Genomic DNA, 21,603 nt, shown 5'->3' with positions numbered 1-21,603 from the left:
ACAGAGACCCTGGAGCATGTATTGCTACAGTGTGGGCGGTATCAGAGGGAAATAGAGAGGATGAGATCTAGTATGAGGGAGAAGGGGATACAGGAAACTAGTTTAAAGAGTATATTGAGTAGAACCTCATTAGATATAGTCTCAAATATTTTGTTTTATTTTTTAAGAGCAACGGGGCTGGGAGGTAGGTTTGAGTTTCTCCCTGTCTCTGGCCCACACTCCAGTACAGTAGGTGGCGGTAATGCACCATAACGTTGGATGCCAACCGCCGATAAACCCCACTGAAGAAGAAGAAGGAGAAGTAGCTTGTTGTGAAACAGGAAATGACATATCTAGGTCTTCCATGTTTACGCAGGTGTGTGTGTCTTTGAGGAGCTGTGCAGAGTGAAAATGCAAAGGATTTCACTTCTGTAAAGTTATAACTCACCGGCATTGCTATAATCGAAATTAATATCTTATGCATGGCAAAGCTTAAGAACCTTATTCGGTAATTCAAATTAAGTCTCGTTTTAGCTGGCTACATATCGTTGCTAGCTAGCAGCTGGCTAACGTTAGCTAGCTAGCTTTCTCCACAACAAGGAGGCGGGCGGAAGTAGCTAATGCATGTTAGCTAGCTAGTAAGCCTCTGTTCCGTTTTTAGTATATTTTGGTGGACGTTGGTTAACCTATATTGTGAGTGAGTGACAATAAGAGCTAGCCGACTTTCGCCGCAAGCCATGGCTGAATCACAGAAAGCAGACCATTCAGAGGTGATTTACGTTTTTGAATGAATACCAGCTAGCTATGATCTCTTCTGCTAGCTAGTTATGTTGACCCGCTCCATCATTTCCCGCGCAGATGTTGTTATCGAATCAACAATCTAAAACAAACACTGCACGCTCCAACTTGGTTCTATTTGATTCTCCCCAAGTTGGTATTTGATTGCAAGCACGAGTTACAATTTTCCCTCAATAGCCATGACACTTGATCAATCTGTAAACTGGGTTCTTGACATTTTCCTGGTCAGGTCATGTAGTAAGGGAAAACTCAGGGCATTACTTTATAGGACCATTACTAATAGAATGTTGTTTTTCCTCAGCATACAGGTGAGCCAGACAAAGAGACAGAGCAGCCATCTCAGGCTGGAGTATCAATGGATTCCGTGGACCCTGGAGCCTCACACAGCAATGCACCCACAGCCTTGGCAGATGGAAACAGTGGGGATGATGCTACCAATGCAGTCAGTGCAAGTTCCTCCTCAATTATAGATAGGGCAGGGGATGCTGGTAATTCAGAAACTGTGAGGGAAACAGATGCAGAGGATTCACAGATGGTGGACGAAACTGTAAAAACAGATGCCTCGCTGACTGTGGGAGAAACGGACAGTAAAGAGGATGCACAGACGGAAAGAGAAACAGCCAGTGCAGATGCTTCACAGATGGAAACAGCCAGTGCAGATGCTTCACAGATGGAAACAGCCAGTGTAGACACTTCACAGACGGAAAGAGAAACAGCCAGTGCTGATGCTTCACAGATGGAAATAGCCAGTGCAGATACTTCACAGATGGAAACAGCCAGTGCAGATTCTTCACGGACGGAAATAGCCAGTGCAGATGCTTCACAGGCGGAAAGAGAAACAGCCAGTGCAGATGCTTCACAGACGGAAACAGCCAGTGCAGATGCTTCACAGACGGAAACAGCCAGTGCAGATGCTTCACAGACAGAAACAGCCAGTGCAGATGCTTCACAGACGGAAAGAGAAACAGCCAGTGTAGATGCTTCACATATGGAAACAGCCAGTGTAGATGCTTCACAGGCGGAAACAGCCAGTGCAGATGCTTCACAGACGGAAACAGCCAGTGCAGATGCTTCACAGATGGAAACAGCCAGTGCAGATGCTTCACAGACGGAAACAGCCAGTGCAGATGCTTCACAGACGGAAAGAGAAACAGCCAGTGCAGATGCTTCACAGACGGAAAGAGAAACAGCCAGTGCAGATGCTTCACAGACGGAAACAGCCAGTGCAGATGCTTCGCAGACGGAAACAGCCAGTGCAGATGCTTCACAGACGGAAAGAGAAACAGCCAGTGTAGATGCTTCACAGACGGAAAGAGAAACAGCCAGTGTAGATGCTTCACAGATGGAAACAGCCAGTGCAGATGCTTCACAGACGGAAACAGCCAGTGCAGATGCTTCACAGACGGAAACAGCCAGTGCAGATGCTTCACAGACGGAAACAGCCAGTGTAGATGCTTCACAGACAGAAAGAGAAACAGTCAGTGTAGATGCTTCACAGACGGAAACAGCCAGTGCAGATACTTTACAGACGGAAAGAGTAACAGCCAGTGTAGATGCTTCACAGACGGAAAGAGAAACAGCTAGTGCAGATGCTTCACAGATGGAAACAGCCAGTGCAGATGCTTCACAGACGGAAAGAGAAACAGCCAGTGTAGATGTTTCACAGACTGAAAGAGAAACAGCCAGTGCAGACGCTTCACAGACTGAAAGAGAAACAGCCAGTGCCGATGCTTCACAGACTAATGGAGAAACTGACATACCCCTGGACATGGGAGTAGTGGATGCTGACGATGAGATGGAGGTCAATGCTATCAAAGTGGAGGATGACCAGATGCAGGAGGAAGACAACTTGGAGGGGATGGCTGCGATAACTGCTGTGGACACTTTTAGCAGCAACTCCCTGGATCATGGGGATGAGGTGGAGAAGATGGACACGGGGACAGACTCACTGACAGAGAATGAGGTAGAGGAGCCCAGCAAGACCGGGCCAGTGGACAACACTGATTCCATGCCTTCTATCATGGATACAGGTAAGAAGAGACTGTTGCCTGCAACTTTTTGTTGTCTATATGACCTTAGGATCAGGATTGTCAATTGTTTCCGTAGTTTGCTGAATTAATTTATTCAGATTGTATTTGTTTGTGATTTACGGGTGTGTTGCTACCCTAAACACTTTGCTATCTTGCTTGACACTGTACTCCATTGCTGCTGGAATGCCCCAGTGTTGAAAGTCCTATGAGTTCAAACACATTACCTTACACACACTATCCCACCTCTCAAACATAAAGTCTCCATGACAGGAGACACCGAGCAACCTGCTGAGCAGACCAGCTTTGAGAAGGCTAGCGGCTCGTCTCCGCCTATGGAGGAGGACCAATCTGAAGATGTCAAACCGTTTCACCCCAGTCCCACCTCCTCTAGCGAAGCTATTCACCCACAGAACAGTAAAGGTGAGAGGCCACAAGGGTCAGTCTTTGGAATATACGGTCTTTGGCTGCATAATGTTCCGACATGACCCGAATACCTGAATGTTAGTGTGGTCCCTCACAATATTCAGATGCTAATGAGTGCACTGCTATTCCTCAGTAATGGTTTTACAGTTTGTTTGGTTTTTAAAATTCACAAGCTGAATGACCTGTTGTTTTGCAGGCACTGACAGTCCTGCAGGGCTGGAGAATGGAGTCGCAGGACAGCCAGTCAAAGTTGTGGATGTGAGTATCCTCTCTCATCACAAACGATAGAAGAGGGAATTCATTTCCGCCCAAGTGACTAGACAAGCTTAAGCGTGGCAGAAATCTGGTCACTGCTTATGAGTGTTAAAGATTTTCAGGTGTTGCGAAGGCTTTGTCAGAATACCTGTGTAATAGATGTCCTATAACCATTCACATTAACTCACATGATTCCATCTACAATCCTCCTATTGAATGTTACATGCTGTTGTTGAATGTTCTCTGCAGTCGACCCAGTCTGCCCAGCCGGCAGCTGAGCCTGTGTCCACCAGCGCTGACACCATCTCCATGGTGAAGGTGAAGGATGAGCCCGTAGACGAGGAGTATGATCAGGCCCTGGCTCCAGCGGTCCTCTCAGAGGGCGTCAAGGATGAACCAGACGCAGCAGAGGTACGACATCTCTAAACTCACTGGTCCTCAGCAACAGCCAAGTCCTAACTGGACATTTCTGTTGTGAGTTACATCAAAGTCATCCGTTGACATCAATGCATATAGAGTTGAAGTCGGAAGTTTACATACACTTAGGTTGGAGTCATTAAAACTTGTTTTTCAACCACTCCACAAATTTCTTGTTAACAAACTATAGTTTTGGCAAGTCGGTTAGGACATCTACTTTGTGCATGACACAAGTAATTTTTCCAACAATTGTTTACAGACAGATTATTTCACTTATAATTGACTGTATCACAATTCCAGTGGGTCAGAAGTTTACATACACTAAGTTGACTGTGCCTTTAAACAGCTTGGAAAATTCCAGAAAATGATGTCATGGCTTTAGAAGGTTCTGATAGGATAATTGACATCATTTGAGTTAATTGGAGGTGTACCTGTGGATGTATTTCAAGGCCTACCTTCAAACTCAGTGCCTCTTTGCTTGACATCATGGGAAAATCAAAAGAAATCAGCCAAGAACAGAACAAAAATTGTAGACCACTACAAGTCTGGTTCATCCTTGGGAGCAATTTCCAAACGCCTGAAGGTACCACGTTCATCTATACAAACAATAGTACGCAAGTATAAACACCATGGGACCACGCAGCCGTCATACCGCTCAGGAAGGAGATGCGTTCTGTCTCCTAGAGATGAACGTACTTTGGTGCGAAAAGTGCAAATCAATCCCAGAACAACAGCAAAGGACCTTGTGAAGATGCTGGAGGAAACGGGTACAAAAGTATCTATATCCACAGTAAAACGAGTCCTATATCGACATAACCTGAAAGGCCGCTCAGCAAGGAAGAAGCAACTGCTCCAAAACCGCCATAAAAAAGCCAGACTACGGTTTGCAACTGCACATGGGGACAAAGATCGTACTTTTTGGAGAAATGTCCTCTGGTCTGATGAAAGAAAAAATAGAACTGTTTGGCTATAATGACCATTGTTATGTTTGGAGGAAAAAGGGGGTTGCTTGCAAGCTGAAGAACACCATCCCAACGTGAAGCACGGGGTGGCAGCATTACATTTACATTTTAGTCATTTAGCAGACGCTCTTATCCAGAGCGACTTACAGTTAGTTTATTTTTCATACTGGCCCCCCTTGGGAATCAAACCCACAACCCTGGCGTTGCAAACGCCATGCTCTACCAACTGAGCTACATCCCCGTCATGCTGTGGGGGTGCTTTGCTGCAGGAGGGACTGGTGCACTTCTCAAAATAGATGGCATCATGAGGAAGGAAAATTACGTGGATATATTGAAGCAACATCTCAAGACATCAGTCAGGAAGTTAAAGCTTGGTCGCAAATAGGTCTTCCAAATGGACAATGATCCCAAGCAGACTTCCAAAGTTGTGGCAAACTGGCTTAAGGACAAAAGTCAAGGTATTGGAGTGGCCATCACAAAGCCCTGACCTCAATTCTATAGAAAATGTGTGGGCAGAACTGAAAAAGCGGGTGCGCGCAATGAGGCCTACAAACCTGACTCAGTTACACCAGCTCTGTCAAGAGGAATGGGACAAAATTCACCCAACTTATTGTGGGAAGCTTGTGGAAGGCTACCCAAAACGTTTGAACCAAGTTAAACAATTTAAAGACAATGCTACCAAATACTAATTGAGTGTATGTAAACTTCTGACCCACTGGGAATGTGATGAAATAAATAATAGCTGAAATAAATAATTCTCTCTACTATTATTATTTCACATTCTTAAAATAAAGTGGTGATCCTAACTGACCTAAGACAGGGAATTTTTACTAGGATTAAATGTCAGGAATTGTGAAAAACTGAGTTTAATGTATTTGGATAAGGTGTATGTAAACTTCCGACTTCAACTGTAGTTCAAGCTGTGTGTGTATTTGAACCCAAATCCTGTGTGCATGTTAAATGTATGTCACCTTTGTTATTTACAGGAGTTGAAAATCAGTAACGTCTTCTCTGTGGGCGGCGCCCCTACTACGAACGGTGAGCAGGGCACTTTAATATTAACCTGGCTGCAGGTTTTTTCTGGATCAGGAAGGGGCTTAGGTGGTGGGCGTGGCAGGGGGCGTGGTCGGCCTGTAGGCGCAGCTGAATTTTGGAGAAAGGCCCTTATCTTGGCGGTGTAGAGAAAGTGTTAAAATTTTTTATCAAATTTCCTGCAATTCTACGATTTCCTCCATGGATCTGAGATACATTTTTGCAGTTTTAAAGCAAATTTCCTGTGATTATACATATTCTGCCATGGATCTGAGAAAGAACTTTGCAGGTTTAAAGCTTATTTCCTGCAATTCTATGCATTTTGCCATGGTTAATGCTGTGCTCTTTTTCTCAAACATAATAACAAAATGAATACTGCTAAATTAATTGTATTTGGAATTTTAAATTCTCCTTCACTGTCTAGCTTTTATTTGTTAGTTCTCAAAGATTATGTAATAAAAAAGTATACAGGTCATTTATCTTTTCTACATGCTTTTATATCTGGTTTTAGTCGTTTAAATTTGCACTGAAAGTGTTTTTAATATCCCCAAAATTGATAAAAAAATAAACTTTATTTTCAAAAACATTTTACACTGTTTGGAGTTAGGCAAGCCCGCCCAAGTATTTCCATGGCAGAAAAGTCCCTGGGCTTTGGAGTTGATTTTTATAGTCTACCGCAAGCTCTCCAGGAGCAACATTTGACTGACTACCCCACCTTACAGATGATACCTTTCTCTCATCCCCCCTTCCCTCAATCTCCACCGATCCTCTCCATCCCTCTCTCCACTATTATCCACAGCCACATCCACGCCAGTGGCCGCCCTCCCCAAGACTGTAATGCCTGCCCCGGCCTCCTCCTCCATCCCTCCGCTGATCCCCATGGCTATGCGGGTCGCCTGCTCGGCTTGTAAAAAAGTGCTGCTGAAGGGCCAGACAGCCTACCAGAGGAAGGGCTCCTCGGACCTCTTCTGCTCCACGTCCTGCCTCACCTCCTACAGCCCCCCGCCCGTCGTCAAGATGACTGCCCCCGGCTCAGCCAAGAAACCCTGCCACTACTGCCTCAAGTGAGTCCGGCTGTTGTCATGCCAATGGCGTATGTAGATAATGAATTAAGAAAATATAAAGGAATGTAAATAAGAAGACTTCTGACATTGCTAAACTATTTCCAAAGGTAAATTATGTTTTTATTAATTTATTATCCCCCCTCAGGGAGATTGCTAACCCCAAGGACGTGATCACAGCTCCTGTGGACACCATGGGCACGGTGAAGGACTTCTGTAGCCAAACCTGCCTCTCCTCCTTCAACTTCAAGAGGAACTCTGCCGTATCCACCCTCTCCTCCTCCCTTTCCACCATGACGGGGGCCGTCAAGTGCAGCATGTGCAAGAAGGCCTGCATTGTAAGTGACTTAAGGTCTTTGAGCGTTTCAGTGTGGTAGTCACCTGAAGTAACAAAATTGGCAATCTAAAAGTGGTGATGTCAGAGCTGACAGGGAAGTGAACAATTTTGATTAATTACACTTTTATAGTGGGCCGACACCACAGAGATATACTTGATATAATAAAGTATAAAACTGGACTTCCTTGGCTGCTTTTGCCTTTAACCTTTTTCCTGCAGCTCTTCCATTGTCGTCTAGTCTCAACATCTACTCCTTGTTCTCTTCCCACACAGAGTAAACATGAGGTGATCTTCCAGGGCAGCATGCACAAGCTGTGCAGCGAGGTGTGCTTCACGCGCTTCCGCTCCACCAACAAGCTGTCCATGAACAGCTGCCAGAGCTGCAACAACTACTGCTACGGCAAGGTCACCGTGCTGGTCGTGCAGGGGGTCAATAAGACCTTCTGCAGCGTCGGCTGTGTCTCCACCTTCAAACAGGTAAGAATGGGATCCCTGAGATGCAGGTCACGCAGTCAGGAGAAGCTGTTGGATTGTAACTAGGGCTTTTTCTAAAAACGGTTACGATCTGTCAAAACCTTGCTTCCGCCTCCCTTGTTTTCTCAATTCCTCTCAAAGCTCTCGGAGGAGGAGGTCTGAGGGAGGAACCTTGGATCTTCTCCTCCAGTACGTAAGAACCATCTACCTGTAAGTTCAAGCAAGCAAAAGTAGTCACTCCTTTGTGGTCGGTCTGGTTTTTCAGAAAACTAAGAAGCCTGTGGCATGTACTATGTGCCGCAACTTCCGCGCACCGGTGGAGATGGTTGAGAGCGCCGACTCTGACGGCAAGCTGGAGATGTTCTGCTCTACTGGTTGTGTTACAGCCCACAAAGTGCAGACCGTCAGCTCCTCAGGTATAGTTAGGCTAACCACCTCCGCAGCATAAACACCTCACTGTCACAAACACGCACTCATTCACACTCACTCTCTCCTCTCTCTCACTAACTTATTCATTCACTTACACACACTTTGTTTAAAGCATGCACTCATGCATATACATTCATAACACTCATTCCTTCATTTCAACCCAGGTGCTCGGGTAGAATGCAACACCTGTGGTCAGAAGACGGTGCCCTCCTTCCACCTAGCCATGTCGGACGGCTCCATCCGGAACTTCTGCACCATGAACTGTGTCGTCACCTTTCAGGTAACTCCTCCTCTGGATTAATTAATTAGCTCAGTTGAAACGTTGAATTAGAATATAAATATTGAAAGACGGCAACTTAATGTCCTTCAATTTTATTAATTGCGGCTCTGATAACACTTACTTTTCATATTTTACACCTCTTTTACCCTGCACTCTACTCTTTGCTGTCCTGCGCTGACACCACAATGTTATGTTTCTGTGGCCTGTAGGATCAGTTCAATAAGAGCAACACCCAAAGCCAGATGAATGTGGCCCCCAGCACAGGGTCCACAGCTCCGCCCGAGGCCCCGGCCCAGACCAGGGACAAGGGATCCCAAGGGACCAGACTGCCCTGTTTCCAGTGCCACCGCCTCTTCTCCTCTAAGCCCGAGCTCATTCAGTTCAAGGTTACCTATATGGTGTTACCTTTCTCTGCGTCTATCCCATCTCTCATTCTGACTCTTCTCTTTGCCTTTCCCTCTTTGTCCATTTTGTTGAACTCCCTCTCACAAACACACCTCTATTTAGGTTGACAACCTCCCTCTTAATGCTGCTATAGAATTGATTGAATGTGTGTGTCTGTGCAACCCTACAGGATAAGATGGTATTCCTCTGTTCGGTAAATTGCTCGGAGGAGTACAGAAAGATAAACTACGAGATGGCACGCTGCGAGTACTGCAAGATTGAGAAGCCAGCCAAGGAGGTCAAGCGAATCAACAAGAGAGACTACATCTTCTGCAGCGAAGGTTAGGAGGGTGATACATACATGGTCTTTAACCTTTTGCTGCAGTGGGCTGAATCAAGTTCGCACCGTGTTCCTTGGTAGTCTTAAACAAATCTTCTTTGAAACAAAAGTATACACCTCACACACATGGTTATGAGCTTAAAAAAAGAATACAGCTAAAAAAAGAATACACGGACCATGTCAGATATCATGTATTCAATTTTGAGTTTGCATCCCAATATTACGCTTTATATACGCCACAGAAAAGACTGAAATATAACAAACCCGTTTGACATAGGAACACCGGATTTTCTGCAAAAACAAAAAGTGTATTAATTATGACAAATATTAATAGCATTCTACCCATGAGGCCACTAGAGGGCGATTTGGTAATTTGACTGCAGGAAAGGGTTTTAATAGGTCTGCTGCCTTGAGGTATTATTGAAACATTTTGGTTACCTTTCATCATAACACTAAATAAATTGACACACCCAACAAGTCACTTCTTCTACTTTTGTCATCATGTCATGACTTATGTCTATCAGTAATAGGTATTTAGTCTTTATTTGGAAGATCATACTGTACCCCTTGAGGCATTGCAGTCTTTGTTGAACCTGTGTTATACTGGGCGGAGTGTGACAAGGCGAGCATAGAGTGAGGACCTAGAACAGTGGGACCTTAGAGTGGTTGATAGCACCGACAGATGGCAAAAAAGACCATACAGATCATAGTATAAATGTATTTATATTTTTCACAGTTAGTGTTAGCTAGCGCTAGTCGGCTGTACCTGCGCCAAAACTCCTCTTTTTCATAGGTGAGCCATGCATTGAGTGTGGATTTTGAAAACCTTAAGAAATGTTTTGTGAATCCAGACCCTACAACTTTGGTATTAGGTAAGAGAATGCCACAAGGCTGGCTTGAGCAATGAACGGAAACGATGTGCAACAACTAGACAAACAGAGACACAGCCTGAGAGAAAGTCTGTTTGGGCCATCCAGACAGATCTGGGACTAGGCAACTAGAGACAGATCTGGGACAGACAACTAGAGACAGATCTGGGACATAGACAACTAGAGACAGATCTGGGACACAGACAACACCAGTTAGACAGTTCTCAGTAGAAACAGAGCAGATGTTCAGGCTAGTGGTCAAAATGGCACCATAATCCCTATTTCAGTGCACTACGTTTGACAAGGGCCCATTGGGGTCAGTGTGCCCCATAGGGTCAAAACTATTGCGCTATAAAGGGGATAGGGTACCATTCAGGAGGTTTAGTCTTTGGACTGTACCACTGTTGCCAGACTGGTTTGTTCATCTCCACCAGAGCTCTCTGTTTATCTAAAGAGAACAGAAAACACACCACTGACTGATGTTACTACACCCTGTTAGTTACTACAGCCACAGTGAGTCAATGCAGGTCTAGCTACAGCCACAGTGAGTCAATACAGGTTGGATGTTTATGACAGTGACATTCTTTAAGACAGTCCCAAATGGCACCCTAATCCCTACATACTACACTCCCTTTGACCAGAGCCCCATGGGTCTATATGCCTTGGTCAAAGGGAGTGCCATTTGGGACTTAGAGTCTGTACATGCCATGATGAGAGACAGATGTTGAGGTGACGTTGTGTCTGTGTGAGGCAAAACTACAGGTGACTATTTTTACACCAATCACAGTCGGAGTCCGTCAGATCAGGCAGAGATAGAATATTAGGGCACTTGTGGTTGAGATGAGATGGTTGATGGTGGTTGGTTCCAGGTGGTGCTGGAGCAGGGCTCTGGTCAGTTGACTGGGGGGTCTCTGATACGAACACTACCATCCTCCATCCCAAAGTACACCCACTCTGTCATCCCCACAAACAGACCTGTCTCTACCACACCTGGTATCATCTTTATAGCTGTATTAACCTCCTTCCAATCGTGAGCCAACATGTTTTCAGCACTTTTATTTCCATGACTGATCAAAACTCATTTTCTCATGCTCTCTCTCGTCTCTCTGCAGCAGACATTCAGTATAGTGAGCCATATGTTTGGCACATCGAATCGCAAAAAAATCACAGTATCGAATCGCAATAAAATCACAGTATCGAATCGCAATAAAATCACAGTATCGAATCGCAATAAAATCACAGTATCGAATCGCAATACATATAGAATCGTGAGAATCACAATGCGTATTGTATCGGCACCTAAGTATCGTGATAATATCGGATCGGGAGGTCCCTGGCAATTCCCCAGCTCTAGTCATGTCATGGCTATCCGTAATAAGCATTTATTTTTTATTTGAAAGACTATTCTGATCATCATAGTCGACCTGATAAGAATTCTGACTTGGCGGACAAAGCTTAACTTCCCTGTCTTTCTCCCCTCTTTCCTCCATACCCAGGCTGTAAGCTGCTGTACAAGCACGACCTGACCAAGCGCTGGGGGAAACACTGCAGAAACTGTGCATACTGCGCCTCCACTGCGCAGAAGGCAGTCACGGGCCAGTACGGGGGAAAGATGGAGGAGTTCTGCTCGGACGAGTGCAAGTCCCACTACACCTTGCTCTTCTGCCAGGTAAGAGAAGGAACCACGCTAAGGAACCGAACAAGACACCTAGGGCTCAATGAGGCTCAATCATTAGAAGTAGTCTCCTGTGCATGTGTCCTTCTTGTCTTTAACACTGATCTGAAAAGACTAGAAAATACTAATTTTTCTAAAAAAGACTTGTCTGCAAATACTACCAGACATTCTGCTTAGATTACTGTACAGTTCTCTCATATTAGTGCAGGAGGAGAGAAAAAGGTGGGGATAGGAAACCACATTCATTTGATGAGTGAATTAATTGAACTTGTCAAATGGTACATCCAATATAGCAAGTGGAATAGCAGTTATATGAATTCTTATTCTATGAGGTACGCTCTAACTGCTATTTCTACATCATGATTGTCTCCTCTCTCAGGTGGCTAAGTGTGATGCGTGCGAGCGCCAGGGGAAGCTGATTGAGACCCTGCCGATGCTGGGCGAGGTGAAGCACTTCTGCAACCTCCAGTGTCTGCTCCAGTTCTGCAGCCTGCAGACCCAGAACCAGGGCAAGCCCCAAGGCCAAAAGGGTAAGATTGATATAATACAGTGGGGAGAACAAGTATTTGATACACTGCCAATTTTGCAGGTTTTCCTACTTACAAAGCATGTAGAGGTCTGTAATTTTTATCATAGGTACACTTCAACTGTGAGAGACGGAATCTAAAACAAAAATCCAGAAAATCACATTGTATGATTTTTAAGTAATTAATTTGCATTTTATTGCGTGACATAATTATTTGATACATCAGAAAAGCAGAACTTAATATTTGGTACAGACACCTTTGTTTGCAATTACAGAGATCATACGTTTCCTGTAGGTCTTGACCAGGTTTGCCTATTGTCCTGTAGCCCATCCCAGCCTTGTGCAGGTCTACAATTTTATCCCTGATGTCCTTACACAGCTCTCTGGTCTTGGCCATTGTGGAGAGGTTGGAGTCTGTTTGATTGAGTGTGTGGACAGGTGTCTTTTATACAGGTAATGAGTTCAAACAGGTGCAGTTAATACAGGTAATGAGTGGAGAACAGGAGGGCTTCTTAAAGAAAAACTAACAGGTCTGTGAGAGCCGGAATTCTTACTGGTTGGTAGGTGATCAAATACTTATGTCATGCAATAAAATGCAAATGAATTACTTAAAAATCATACAATGTGATTTTCTGGATGCTATAGCACATTGTAATGTGTCATCATAGGATATTACATGTCAGTTATTTTTTTACATGTCATTATGTTGCCTGTTCACAGCTCATGTTTTGAAAGAGGTACACAAATTGTCATACAGACTTGGAGTCCCACCCCTATTAACGTTTTGGGGGAATTACTTGAGTGTGTCAGAAGTTCCTCGTTTTATCATCACAACTATTTCTAAGTAACAAATAAACCTTAACTGCAACTTCCTGTTCTGTTCTGACTAGCCTTCATCCCCCTGTATATCACAGTAAAGACATTGTAAAGAAAGTCTACACCCCCTTGAACTTTTTTAACATTTTGTTGCGTTAAAGTGGGATTTAAATATTAATTGTAATTTTTTATCATTGATCTACACAAAATACTCCATAATGTCAAAGTGAAAAGAAAATTCTACACATTTTTACAAATGAATAAACATTAAATAACTAAAATGTAGTCGTTGCATAAGTTTTCACCCTCTTTGTTTAGGCAAGCCTAAATTTGTTCAGAAGTAAAATTTGGCTTAGCAAATCACATAAGTTATATGGACTCACTCTGTGAAATTATAGGGGTTGACATGATTTTTGAATGACTGCCCCTTCCTCTGTCCCCATACATACATCTATAAGGTCCCTCAGTCAAGTATTGAATTTCAAGCACAGATTAAACTACAAAGGCCAGGGAGCTTTTCGAAAGCCTCATATAGAAGGGCAGTGATTGGTCGATGGGTAACAATAACCAATCGGACATTGAATATATATTTTAAGCATGGTCCATTTTTTTATAATTATAATGTGGATGATGTATTAAACCACCCAGACACATCAAAGTCGTCCTTCTGAACTGCTTAGGGATGTCAACATGAGGCCATTGGTGATTTTAAAACAGCTACAGAGTTTCATGGCTGTAATGGGAGAAAACTGAGGACGGATCAACAACATTGTAGTGTCTCCACAATAATGACCCAAATAACAGTGTGAAAAGAAGACTAAAGTAATACTGAGAAGAGAAAAAAAACGCAAAGGAATACCCTTTTTGGCCTAATGCAAAGCCTTATGTTTGGGGCAAATCCAACACATCACTGAGTAACTTCCTCCTTATTTCCAAGCATGGTTTGGGTATGTTTGACAGGATGAAAAGAAACGGGATGGAGCTAAGCACAGGCTTTACAGCAGACACTGGAAGAGGAATTCACCTTTCAGCAGGACAATAACCTACAACACAAAGCCAAATCTACACTGGAGTTGCTTACCAAGTAGACAGTGGATGTTCCTGAGTGGCCAAGTTACAGTTTTGACTTAAATCTGCTTGCACTACTATGGCAAGACTTGACTATTGCTGTCGAGCAATGATCCCCAACACCTTGATAGAGCTTGAAGAATTTTGAAAAGAATAATGGACAAATATTGCACAATCCAGGTGTGCAAAGCTCTTAGAGACTCACCCAAGAAGACTCACAGCTGTAGTCGCTGCTAAAGGTGTTTCTAACATAAACTGCTCAAAAAAATAAAGGGAACACTAAAATAACACATCCTAGATCTGAATGAATGAAATAATCTTATTAAATACTTTTTTCTTTACATAGTTGAATGTGCTGACAACAAAATCACACAAAAATTGTCAATGGAAATCAAATGTATCAACCCATGGAGGTCTGGATTTGGAGTCACCCTCAAAATTAAAGTGGAAAACCACACTACAGGCTGATCCAACTTTGATGTAATGTCCTTAAAACAAGTCAAAATGAGGCTCAGTAGTGTGTGTGGCCTCCACGTGCCTGTATGACCTCACTACAATGCCTTGGCATGCTCCTGATGAGGTGGCGGATGGTCTCCTGAGGGATCTCCTCCCAGACCTGGACTAAAGCATCCGCCAACTCCTGGACAGTCTGTGGTGCAACGTGGCGTTGGTGGATGGAGCGAGACATGATGCCCCAGATGTGCTCAATTGGATTCAGGTCTGGGGAACGGGCGGGCCAGTCCATAGCATCAATGCATTCCTCTTGCAGGAACTGCTGACACACTCCAGCCACATGAGGTCTAGCATTGTCTTGCATTAGGAGGAACCCAGGGCCAACCGCACCAGCATATGGTCTCACAAGGGGTCTGAGGATCTCATCTCGGTACCTAATGGCAGTCAGGCTACCTCTGGCGAGCACATGGAGGGCTGTGCGGCCCCCCAAAGAAATGCCACCCCACACCATGACTGACCCACCGCCGAACCGGTCATGCTGGAGGATGTTGCAGGCAGCAGAACGTTCTCCACGGTGTCTCCAGACTCTGTCACATGCTCAGTGTGAACCTGCTTTCATCTGTGAAGAGCACAGGGCGCCAGTGGTGAATTTGCCAATCTTGGTGTTCTCTGGCAAATGCCAAATGTCCTGCACGGTGTTGGGCTGTAAGCACAACCCCCACCTGTGGACGTCGGGCCCTCATACCACCCTCATGGAGTCTGTTTCTGACCGTTTGAGCAGACACATGCACATTTGTGGCCTGCTGGAGGTCATTTTGCAGGGCTCTGGCAGTGCTCCTCCTGCTCCTCCTTGCACAAAGGCGGAGGTAGCGGTCCTGCTGCTGGGTTGTTGCCCTCCTATGGCCTCCTCCACGTCTCCTGATGTACTGGCCTGTCTCCTGGTAGCGCCTCCATGCTCTGGACACTACGCTGACAGACACAGCAAACCTTCTTGCCACAGCTCGCATTGATGTGCCATCCTGGATGAGCTGCACTACCTGAGCCACTTGTGTGGGTTGTAGACTCCGTCTCATGCTACCACTAGAGTGAAAGCACCGCCAGCATTCAAAAGTGACCAAAACATCAGCCAGGAAGCATAGGAACTGAGAAGTGGTCTGTGGTCACCACCTGCAAAACCAGTCCTTTATTGGGGGGTGTCTTGCTAATTGCCTATAATTTCCACCTGTTGTCTATTCCATTTGCACAACAGCATGTGAAATTTATAGTCAATCAGTGTTGCTTCCTAAGTGGACGGTTTGATTTCACAGAAGTGTGATTGACTTGGAGTTACATTGTGTTGTTTAAGTGTTCCCTTAATTTTTTTGAGCAGTGTATATTGACTCAGAGAGGTGAATACTTATCTGATCAAGTTTTATTTTTCATTAATCTAAATTTTGTGGGGGAATTTCTCTTTCACTTTGACACTAGAGTATTTTGTGTAGATTGTTGACAAAAAATGACAATTAAATCAATTTTAATCCCACTTTGTAATGCAATAAAATGTGCTGAAATCCACAGGGGGTGTATACTTTCTATAGGCACTGTATAATAATGACTGCAACATTTATCTCTCTCTCTCTTCCACGTATCCTTCCAGTGGCCATCTCAATCGCTCCATCCCCCTCCAATACTACCACTGCTACGAGTGTGTCTGATCCAGTCATCGCCAACGTAGTCTCACTAGCCAGCTCCCCCACTGGCCAGCCCAACTACTCCAACACTGCCCTGCAAGGTATGCACACACACACTCTGTTACCAGTTACTGTATACACACTGGGATACACACGAGGTGTTATACACTATCAAGTGTAACCGGAGAGTGTGCAACCTGAGTGTTCAACTATCTGTTATCATCTCTTTGAATAGGTTTAAGGTGTCATTGCTAGTAGTGTAGCCTGTTGACACCCATTAAGGTGCAGGTTAATTACAGCTGATTTAGATTGATAAGTTATCTTATTAGCAGGCCTGACTGACTGGCTGTGGTGTTTTTATACTGACTCATGCTCTGTTGCTTCATGACAGGGACTGTTCCCAGCAGACATGTGAAGTATGTTGGAAATGTAAGTTGTGCATATGCGTTCTTTTGTCTATATTTGTCTATATGTTTATGTATTATACATATGGGGGCGAATTGTAACTTCCACTTAATGTGACTTTAATGCAGGAAAACTGAAATCCATTTAACCTAATTTCTACCAGCATGTCACCTTTGCAACTAGAGGCGGAAAAAACTCTAGATCACCTTTACTCCACACTAGAGGTTGACACAGGAACAGGACTTCCGTCGGTCTGTCGGGTCCCACGGGATTCTGGCAGGAGTGGGAGTGAAGTTCTAGAATCAAGTTCAGGACAGTCCACAGGAGTGGGCACTACAGGAATAGTTATAAACATAGTTTTCTTTGGCGGGGGGGTGTTGTAGAAATATGGAACGTGTGGAGCATTTCATAAAAATAACTGTCTAGGCTAATATAGTTTACTTAATATATATATATATATATATGGTCATTTCCCCCCTCCCCTTCCGTCGGCTCACTCTTGTGCGCCTTGCTCCAGTTGTAGCTAGTCACTACTTTACCCATTAACTTTACCTCAGATGCACAGGAGATACTCAAATGTCCATATCATGAGTTCATCAGACTCTGGGTAAGTAGAAGGGCTGCCTTTATTGCCATATTCTTGTAATATGGTTGTTATCAGCTGTGTGCACTGTGCAGGCAACTGTCTCGTAAGCGCTGAGCAGCAGCCAAATGGAGCAGGTGCTTTGGCTACTCCCACGCAGAGCGCAATATTGCGTTAGTGGATACTCGCACTGCTCTCAGGGCAGGTCTGCCAGTTTTGACTAGCAGAAGTGACTTTTCGTAAAAGGTTAGGTGAACTTACACAGCAGGTTGGATGAATTAACTTGGCGTGTTAGGAGAATTAGGTTAGGGTTATCTAAAATGCAAAAATTGTCCCCCACGCGACTCAAACATATCTAGCTACAACCAGGCCTGCCATGAGAGCAGTCTTGGTTTCCACTAATGCGGTTCTGCACGCAGAGCGGGGGACAGACAGACTAGCAGCTAACAGAGGAAGTTATTTCAGAGGAAAATATTTGCATGGATCGGGACGTGAGTGATATATATTGGGACGGGAAAGTAAAGTTCCGGGGTTATAGAACTGTTGCATGATCAGGACAGAATGAGAAGAAAATGTATAGGAATTACTTTTCATGCCTGTGTCAACCTCTACTCCACACACAGAGACTCATACAAAGCTCTACCTCGCCGTCCATTTGGCAAATCTGACATTAACTCTATCCTCCTGATTACGGCTTACAAGCAAAAACTCAAACAGGAAGTACCAGTGACACGCTATATACGGAAGTGGTCCGATGCTACAGGACTGTTTCGCTAACAGACTAGAAGACGTTCCGGGATTATTCCGATGGCATTGAGGAGTTTACCATATCAGTCACTGGCTTCATTAATAAGTGCATCGACGATGTTTGCCCCACAGTGACCGTACGTACATATTCCAACCAGAAGCCATGGATTACAGGCGACATCCGCACTGAGCTAAAGTATAGAGCTACCGTTTTCAAGGAGCGGGACACTAATCCGGACACTTATAAGAAATCACGCTACGCCCTCCGACGAACCAACTGACTCTCGTCGGATGTGGCAGGGCTTGTAAACTATCACGGATTACAAAGGGAAACCCAGCCGCGAACTGTCCAGTGATGTGAGCCTACCAGACAAACTAAATACCTTTTTTTATGCTCGCTTCGAGGCTAGCAGCACTGAACCATGCAAGAGAGCACCAGATGTTCCGGACAACTGTGTGATCACGCTCTCTGTAGCCTATGTGAGTAAGACCTTTAAACAGGTTAACATTCACAAGGCCGCAGGGCCAGATGGATTTCCAGGACACATACTCCGAGCATGCGCTGACCAGCTGACAGGTGTCTTCACTGACATTTTCAACCTCTCCCTGACCCAGTCTGTAATACCTACATGTTTCAAGCAGACCACCATAGTCCCTGTGCCCAAGAACGCCAAGGTAACCTGTCATGAAATGCTTTGAAAGGCTGGTCATCAACACCATCATCCCAGACAACCTGGACCCACTCCAATTCACATACCGCCCCAACAGATCCACAGATGACTCAATCTCTATTGCACTCCACACTGCCCTTTCCCATCTGGACAAAAGGAACAGCTACGTGAGAATGCTGTTAATTGACTACAGCTCAGCGTTCAACACCATAGTGCCCTCAAAGCTCATCACTAAGCTAAGGATCCTGGGATTAAAAACCTCCCTCTGCAACTGGATCCTGGTCTTCCTGATGGGCCGCCCCCAGGTGGTGAGGGTAGGCAACAACACGTCCGCCACGCTGACGCTCAACACGGGGGCCCCTCAGGGGTGCATGCTTAGCACCCTCCTGTACTCTGTTCACGCACGACTGCGTGGCCGCACACGACTCCAACACCATTAAGTTTTCGGACGACATGACAGTGGTAGGCCTGATCACTGACGACGATGAGACAGCTCACTCTTGTGCGCCTTGCTCCAGTTGTAGCTAGTCACTACTTTACCCATTAACTTTACCTCAGATGCACAGGAGATACTCAAATGTCCATATCATGAGTTCATCAGACTCTGGGTAAGTAGAAGGGCTGCCTTTATTGCCATATTCTTGTAATATGGTTATCAGCTGTGTGCACTGTGCAGGCAACTGTCTCGTAAGCGCTGAGCAGCAGCCAAACGGAGCAGGTGCTTTGGCTACTCACACGCAGAGCGTGTGTCTGAGACCTCGCAGTGTGGTGCCAGGACAACAACTTCTCCCTCAACGTCAGCAAGTCAAAGGAGCTGATTGCGGACTACAGGAAACAGAGGGCCGAGCACACCCCCATCCACATCAACAGGGCTCTAGTGGACAGGTCGAGAGCTTCTGGTTCCTTGGGTGTCCACATCACTAAGGAATTATCATGGTCTAGTCCAGTCATGAAGAGGGCGTGACAACGCCTCTTCGCCCTCAGAATGCCGAAAAGATTTGTCATGGGCCCTCAGATCCTCAAAGTTCTATAGCTGCCCCATTGAGAGCATCCTGACTGGCTGCATCACCGCTTGGTATGGCAACTGCTTGGCATCCGACCGCAAGGCACTACAAAGGGTTGTGTGTACGGCCCAGTACATCACTAGGGCCGAGCTCCCTACCATCCAGGACCTCTATACCAGGCGGTGTCAGAGGAAGGCCCTAAGAATTGTCAGACTCCAGACACCCAAGTCATAGACTGTTCTCTCTGCTACAGCACGGCAAGCGGAACCAACAGGCCCCTGAACAGCTTCCCCAAGCCATAAGACTTCTAAATAGTTAGTCCGGCTAGCTATTGGTTAACTATTTAACTATCTGCATTGACCCTTTTTGCACTTAACTCTTTTGACTCATCACATACGCTGTTTATTATCTATCCTGTTGCCTAGTCACTTTATCCCTACCTATATGTACATATCTACCTCAATTACCTCGTACCCCTGCACATCTACTCGGTACTGGTACCCTGTGTATATAGCCAAGTTATCGTTACTTATTGTGTATTTATTCATTGTTATTATTTTTCTATTATTTCTATTTTTTTCTCTGTATTGTTGGGAAGAGGCCGTAAGTAAGCATTTCACTGTTAGTCTACACCTGTTGTTTACGAAGCATGTGACAAATAAAATTTGATTTGAAGTCGAATATTCACTTTATCTGCATTTACACAGGCAGCCTAATTCTGATCTTTTTCCACTAATTGGTCTTTTGACCAATCAGATCAGATATTTTGCAAATAATAATTTATTACATTTCTATAATTATTTTCATAGAATCTCAAAGTGCAAAAAAACAAACAAGCAATATATAATGACAGGTCAACCAATAGAGGCCAAGTCTTTGAAAGCTGCATCCTCCGAAAATGGAGAGGGTCAGGTCATGGCTTGAGCGAAGGGAGCTCGACAGCGGATGGTAGATGATGGTGGGTCTTAAAGCCGCTGGACTTCTCTTCTTCCACTCTGTGTTGCACCCACTTGGTTGATGCCTCAGCAACTCTGGGCACCAGAAAGCTCACCACACAAAGTTTAGCATAGTAACCAGTCGTCATCTCTACGAGCCCTCTGCCTCAGCACTGCTGTATTCCTCTATCTCCCATTCCTCTCACGCTTCAGGCGACTCCTCAAATTATGTTCTCAAAAGATCAGGGATTGGCAGCCATGTGAAACAAAAAAGATGGTACTGTGTCCAGATGCATTTTTCAAACATAGGCCACCATTTGCCTTGATGACAGCTTTGCACACTTGGCATTCTCTCAACCAGCTTCATGAGGTAGTCACCTGGAATGCATTTCAATTAACAGGTATGTCTTCTTAAAAGTTAATTTGATGAAACTGGCTCTCATGAGGACCACCACAGGAATGGAAGACCCAGAGTTAACTCTGCTGCAGAGGATGAGTTCATTAGAGTTACCAGCCTCAGAAATTGCAGCCCAAATAAGTGCTTCACAGAGTTCAAGTAACAGACATATCTCAACATCAACTGTTCAGAGGAGACTGTGTGAATCAGGTATTCATGGTCGAATTGCTGCAAAGAAACCACTACTAAAGGACATCTATAAGAAGAAGAGACCTGCTTGGGCCAAGAACACGAGCAATGGACATTTAGACCGGTGGAAATGTGTCCTCTGGTCTGGAGTCCAAATTTGAGATTTTTGGTTCCAACCGCCGTGTCTTTGTGAGACGCGGTGTGGGTGAACGGATGATCTCTGCATGTGTATTTCCCACCGTGAAGCATGGAGGAGGAGGTGTTATGGTGTGGGGGTGCTTTGCTGGTGACACTGTCTGTGATTTATTTAGAATTCAAGGCACACTTAACCAGCATGGCTACCACAGCATTCTGCAGCGATACGCCATCCCATCTGGTTTGGGCTTAGTGGGAC

At 44.8% G+C, this 21,603-nt stretch overlaps 1 protein-coding gene across 1 annotated transcript in view; it reads left to right on the top strand.

Annotated features, from left to right (window-relative positions):
• Positions 1–334: 334 nt before the first annotated feature.
• Positions 335–21,603, top strand: part of LOC311126321 (zinc finger MYM-type protein 4-like) — a 34,879-nt gene continuing 13,610 nt past the window's right edge. The window contains exons 1-17 of the mRNA XM_084158506.1: positions 335–749; positions 1,079–2,807; positions 3,078–3,227; positions 3,427–3,488; positions 3,735–3,896; positions 5,851–5,902; positions 6,696–6,960; positions 7,106–7,295; positions 7,568–7,771; positions 8,034–8,184; positions 8,362–8,477; positions 8,687–8,863; positions 9,052–9,202; positions 11,567–11,739; positions 12,125–12,275; positions 16,245–16,379; positions 16,670–16,707. Of these exons, the coding sequence (XP_084014632.1) occupies positions 717–749; positions 1,079–2,807; positions 3,078–3,227; positions 3,427–3,488; positions 3,735–3,896; positions 5,851–5,902; positions 6,696–6,960; positions 7,106–7,295; positions 7,568–7,771; positions 8,034–8,184; positions 8,362–8,477; positions 8,687–8,863; positions 9,052–9,202; positions 11,567–11,739; positions 12,125–12,275; positions 16,245–16,379; positions 16,670–16,707 (3,939 nt within the window). The 5' untranslated portion in view covers positions 335–716. The remainder of the gene's footprint in view (positions 750–1,078; positions 2,808–3,077; positions 3,228–3,426; positions 3,489–3,734; positions 3,897–5,850; positions 5,903–6,695; positions 6,961–7,105; positions 7,296–7,567; positions 7,772–8,033; positions 8,185–8,361; positions 8,478–8,686; positions 8,864–9,051; positions 9,203–11,566; positions 11,740–12,124; positions 12,276–16,244; positions 16,380–16,669; positions 16,708–21,603) is intronic.

This window comes from Coregonus lavaretus, assembly GCF_964263955.1.
Source record: "Coregonus lavaretus genome assembly, chromosome: 3".
Lineage (NCBI taxonomy): Eukaryota > Metazoa > Chordata > Actinopteri > Salmoniformes > Salmonidae > Coregonus > Coregonus lavaretus.
This window is presented reverse-complemented; position numbering and strand designations above follow the sequence as displayed.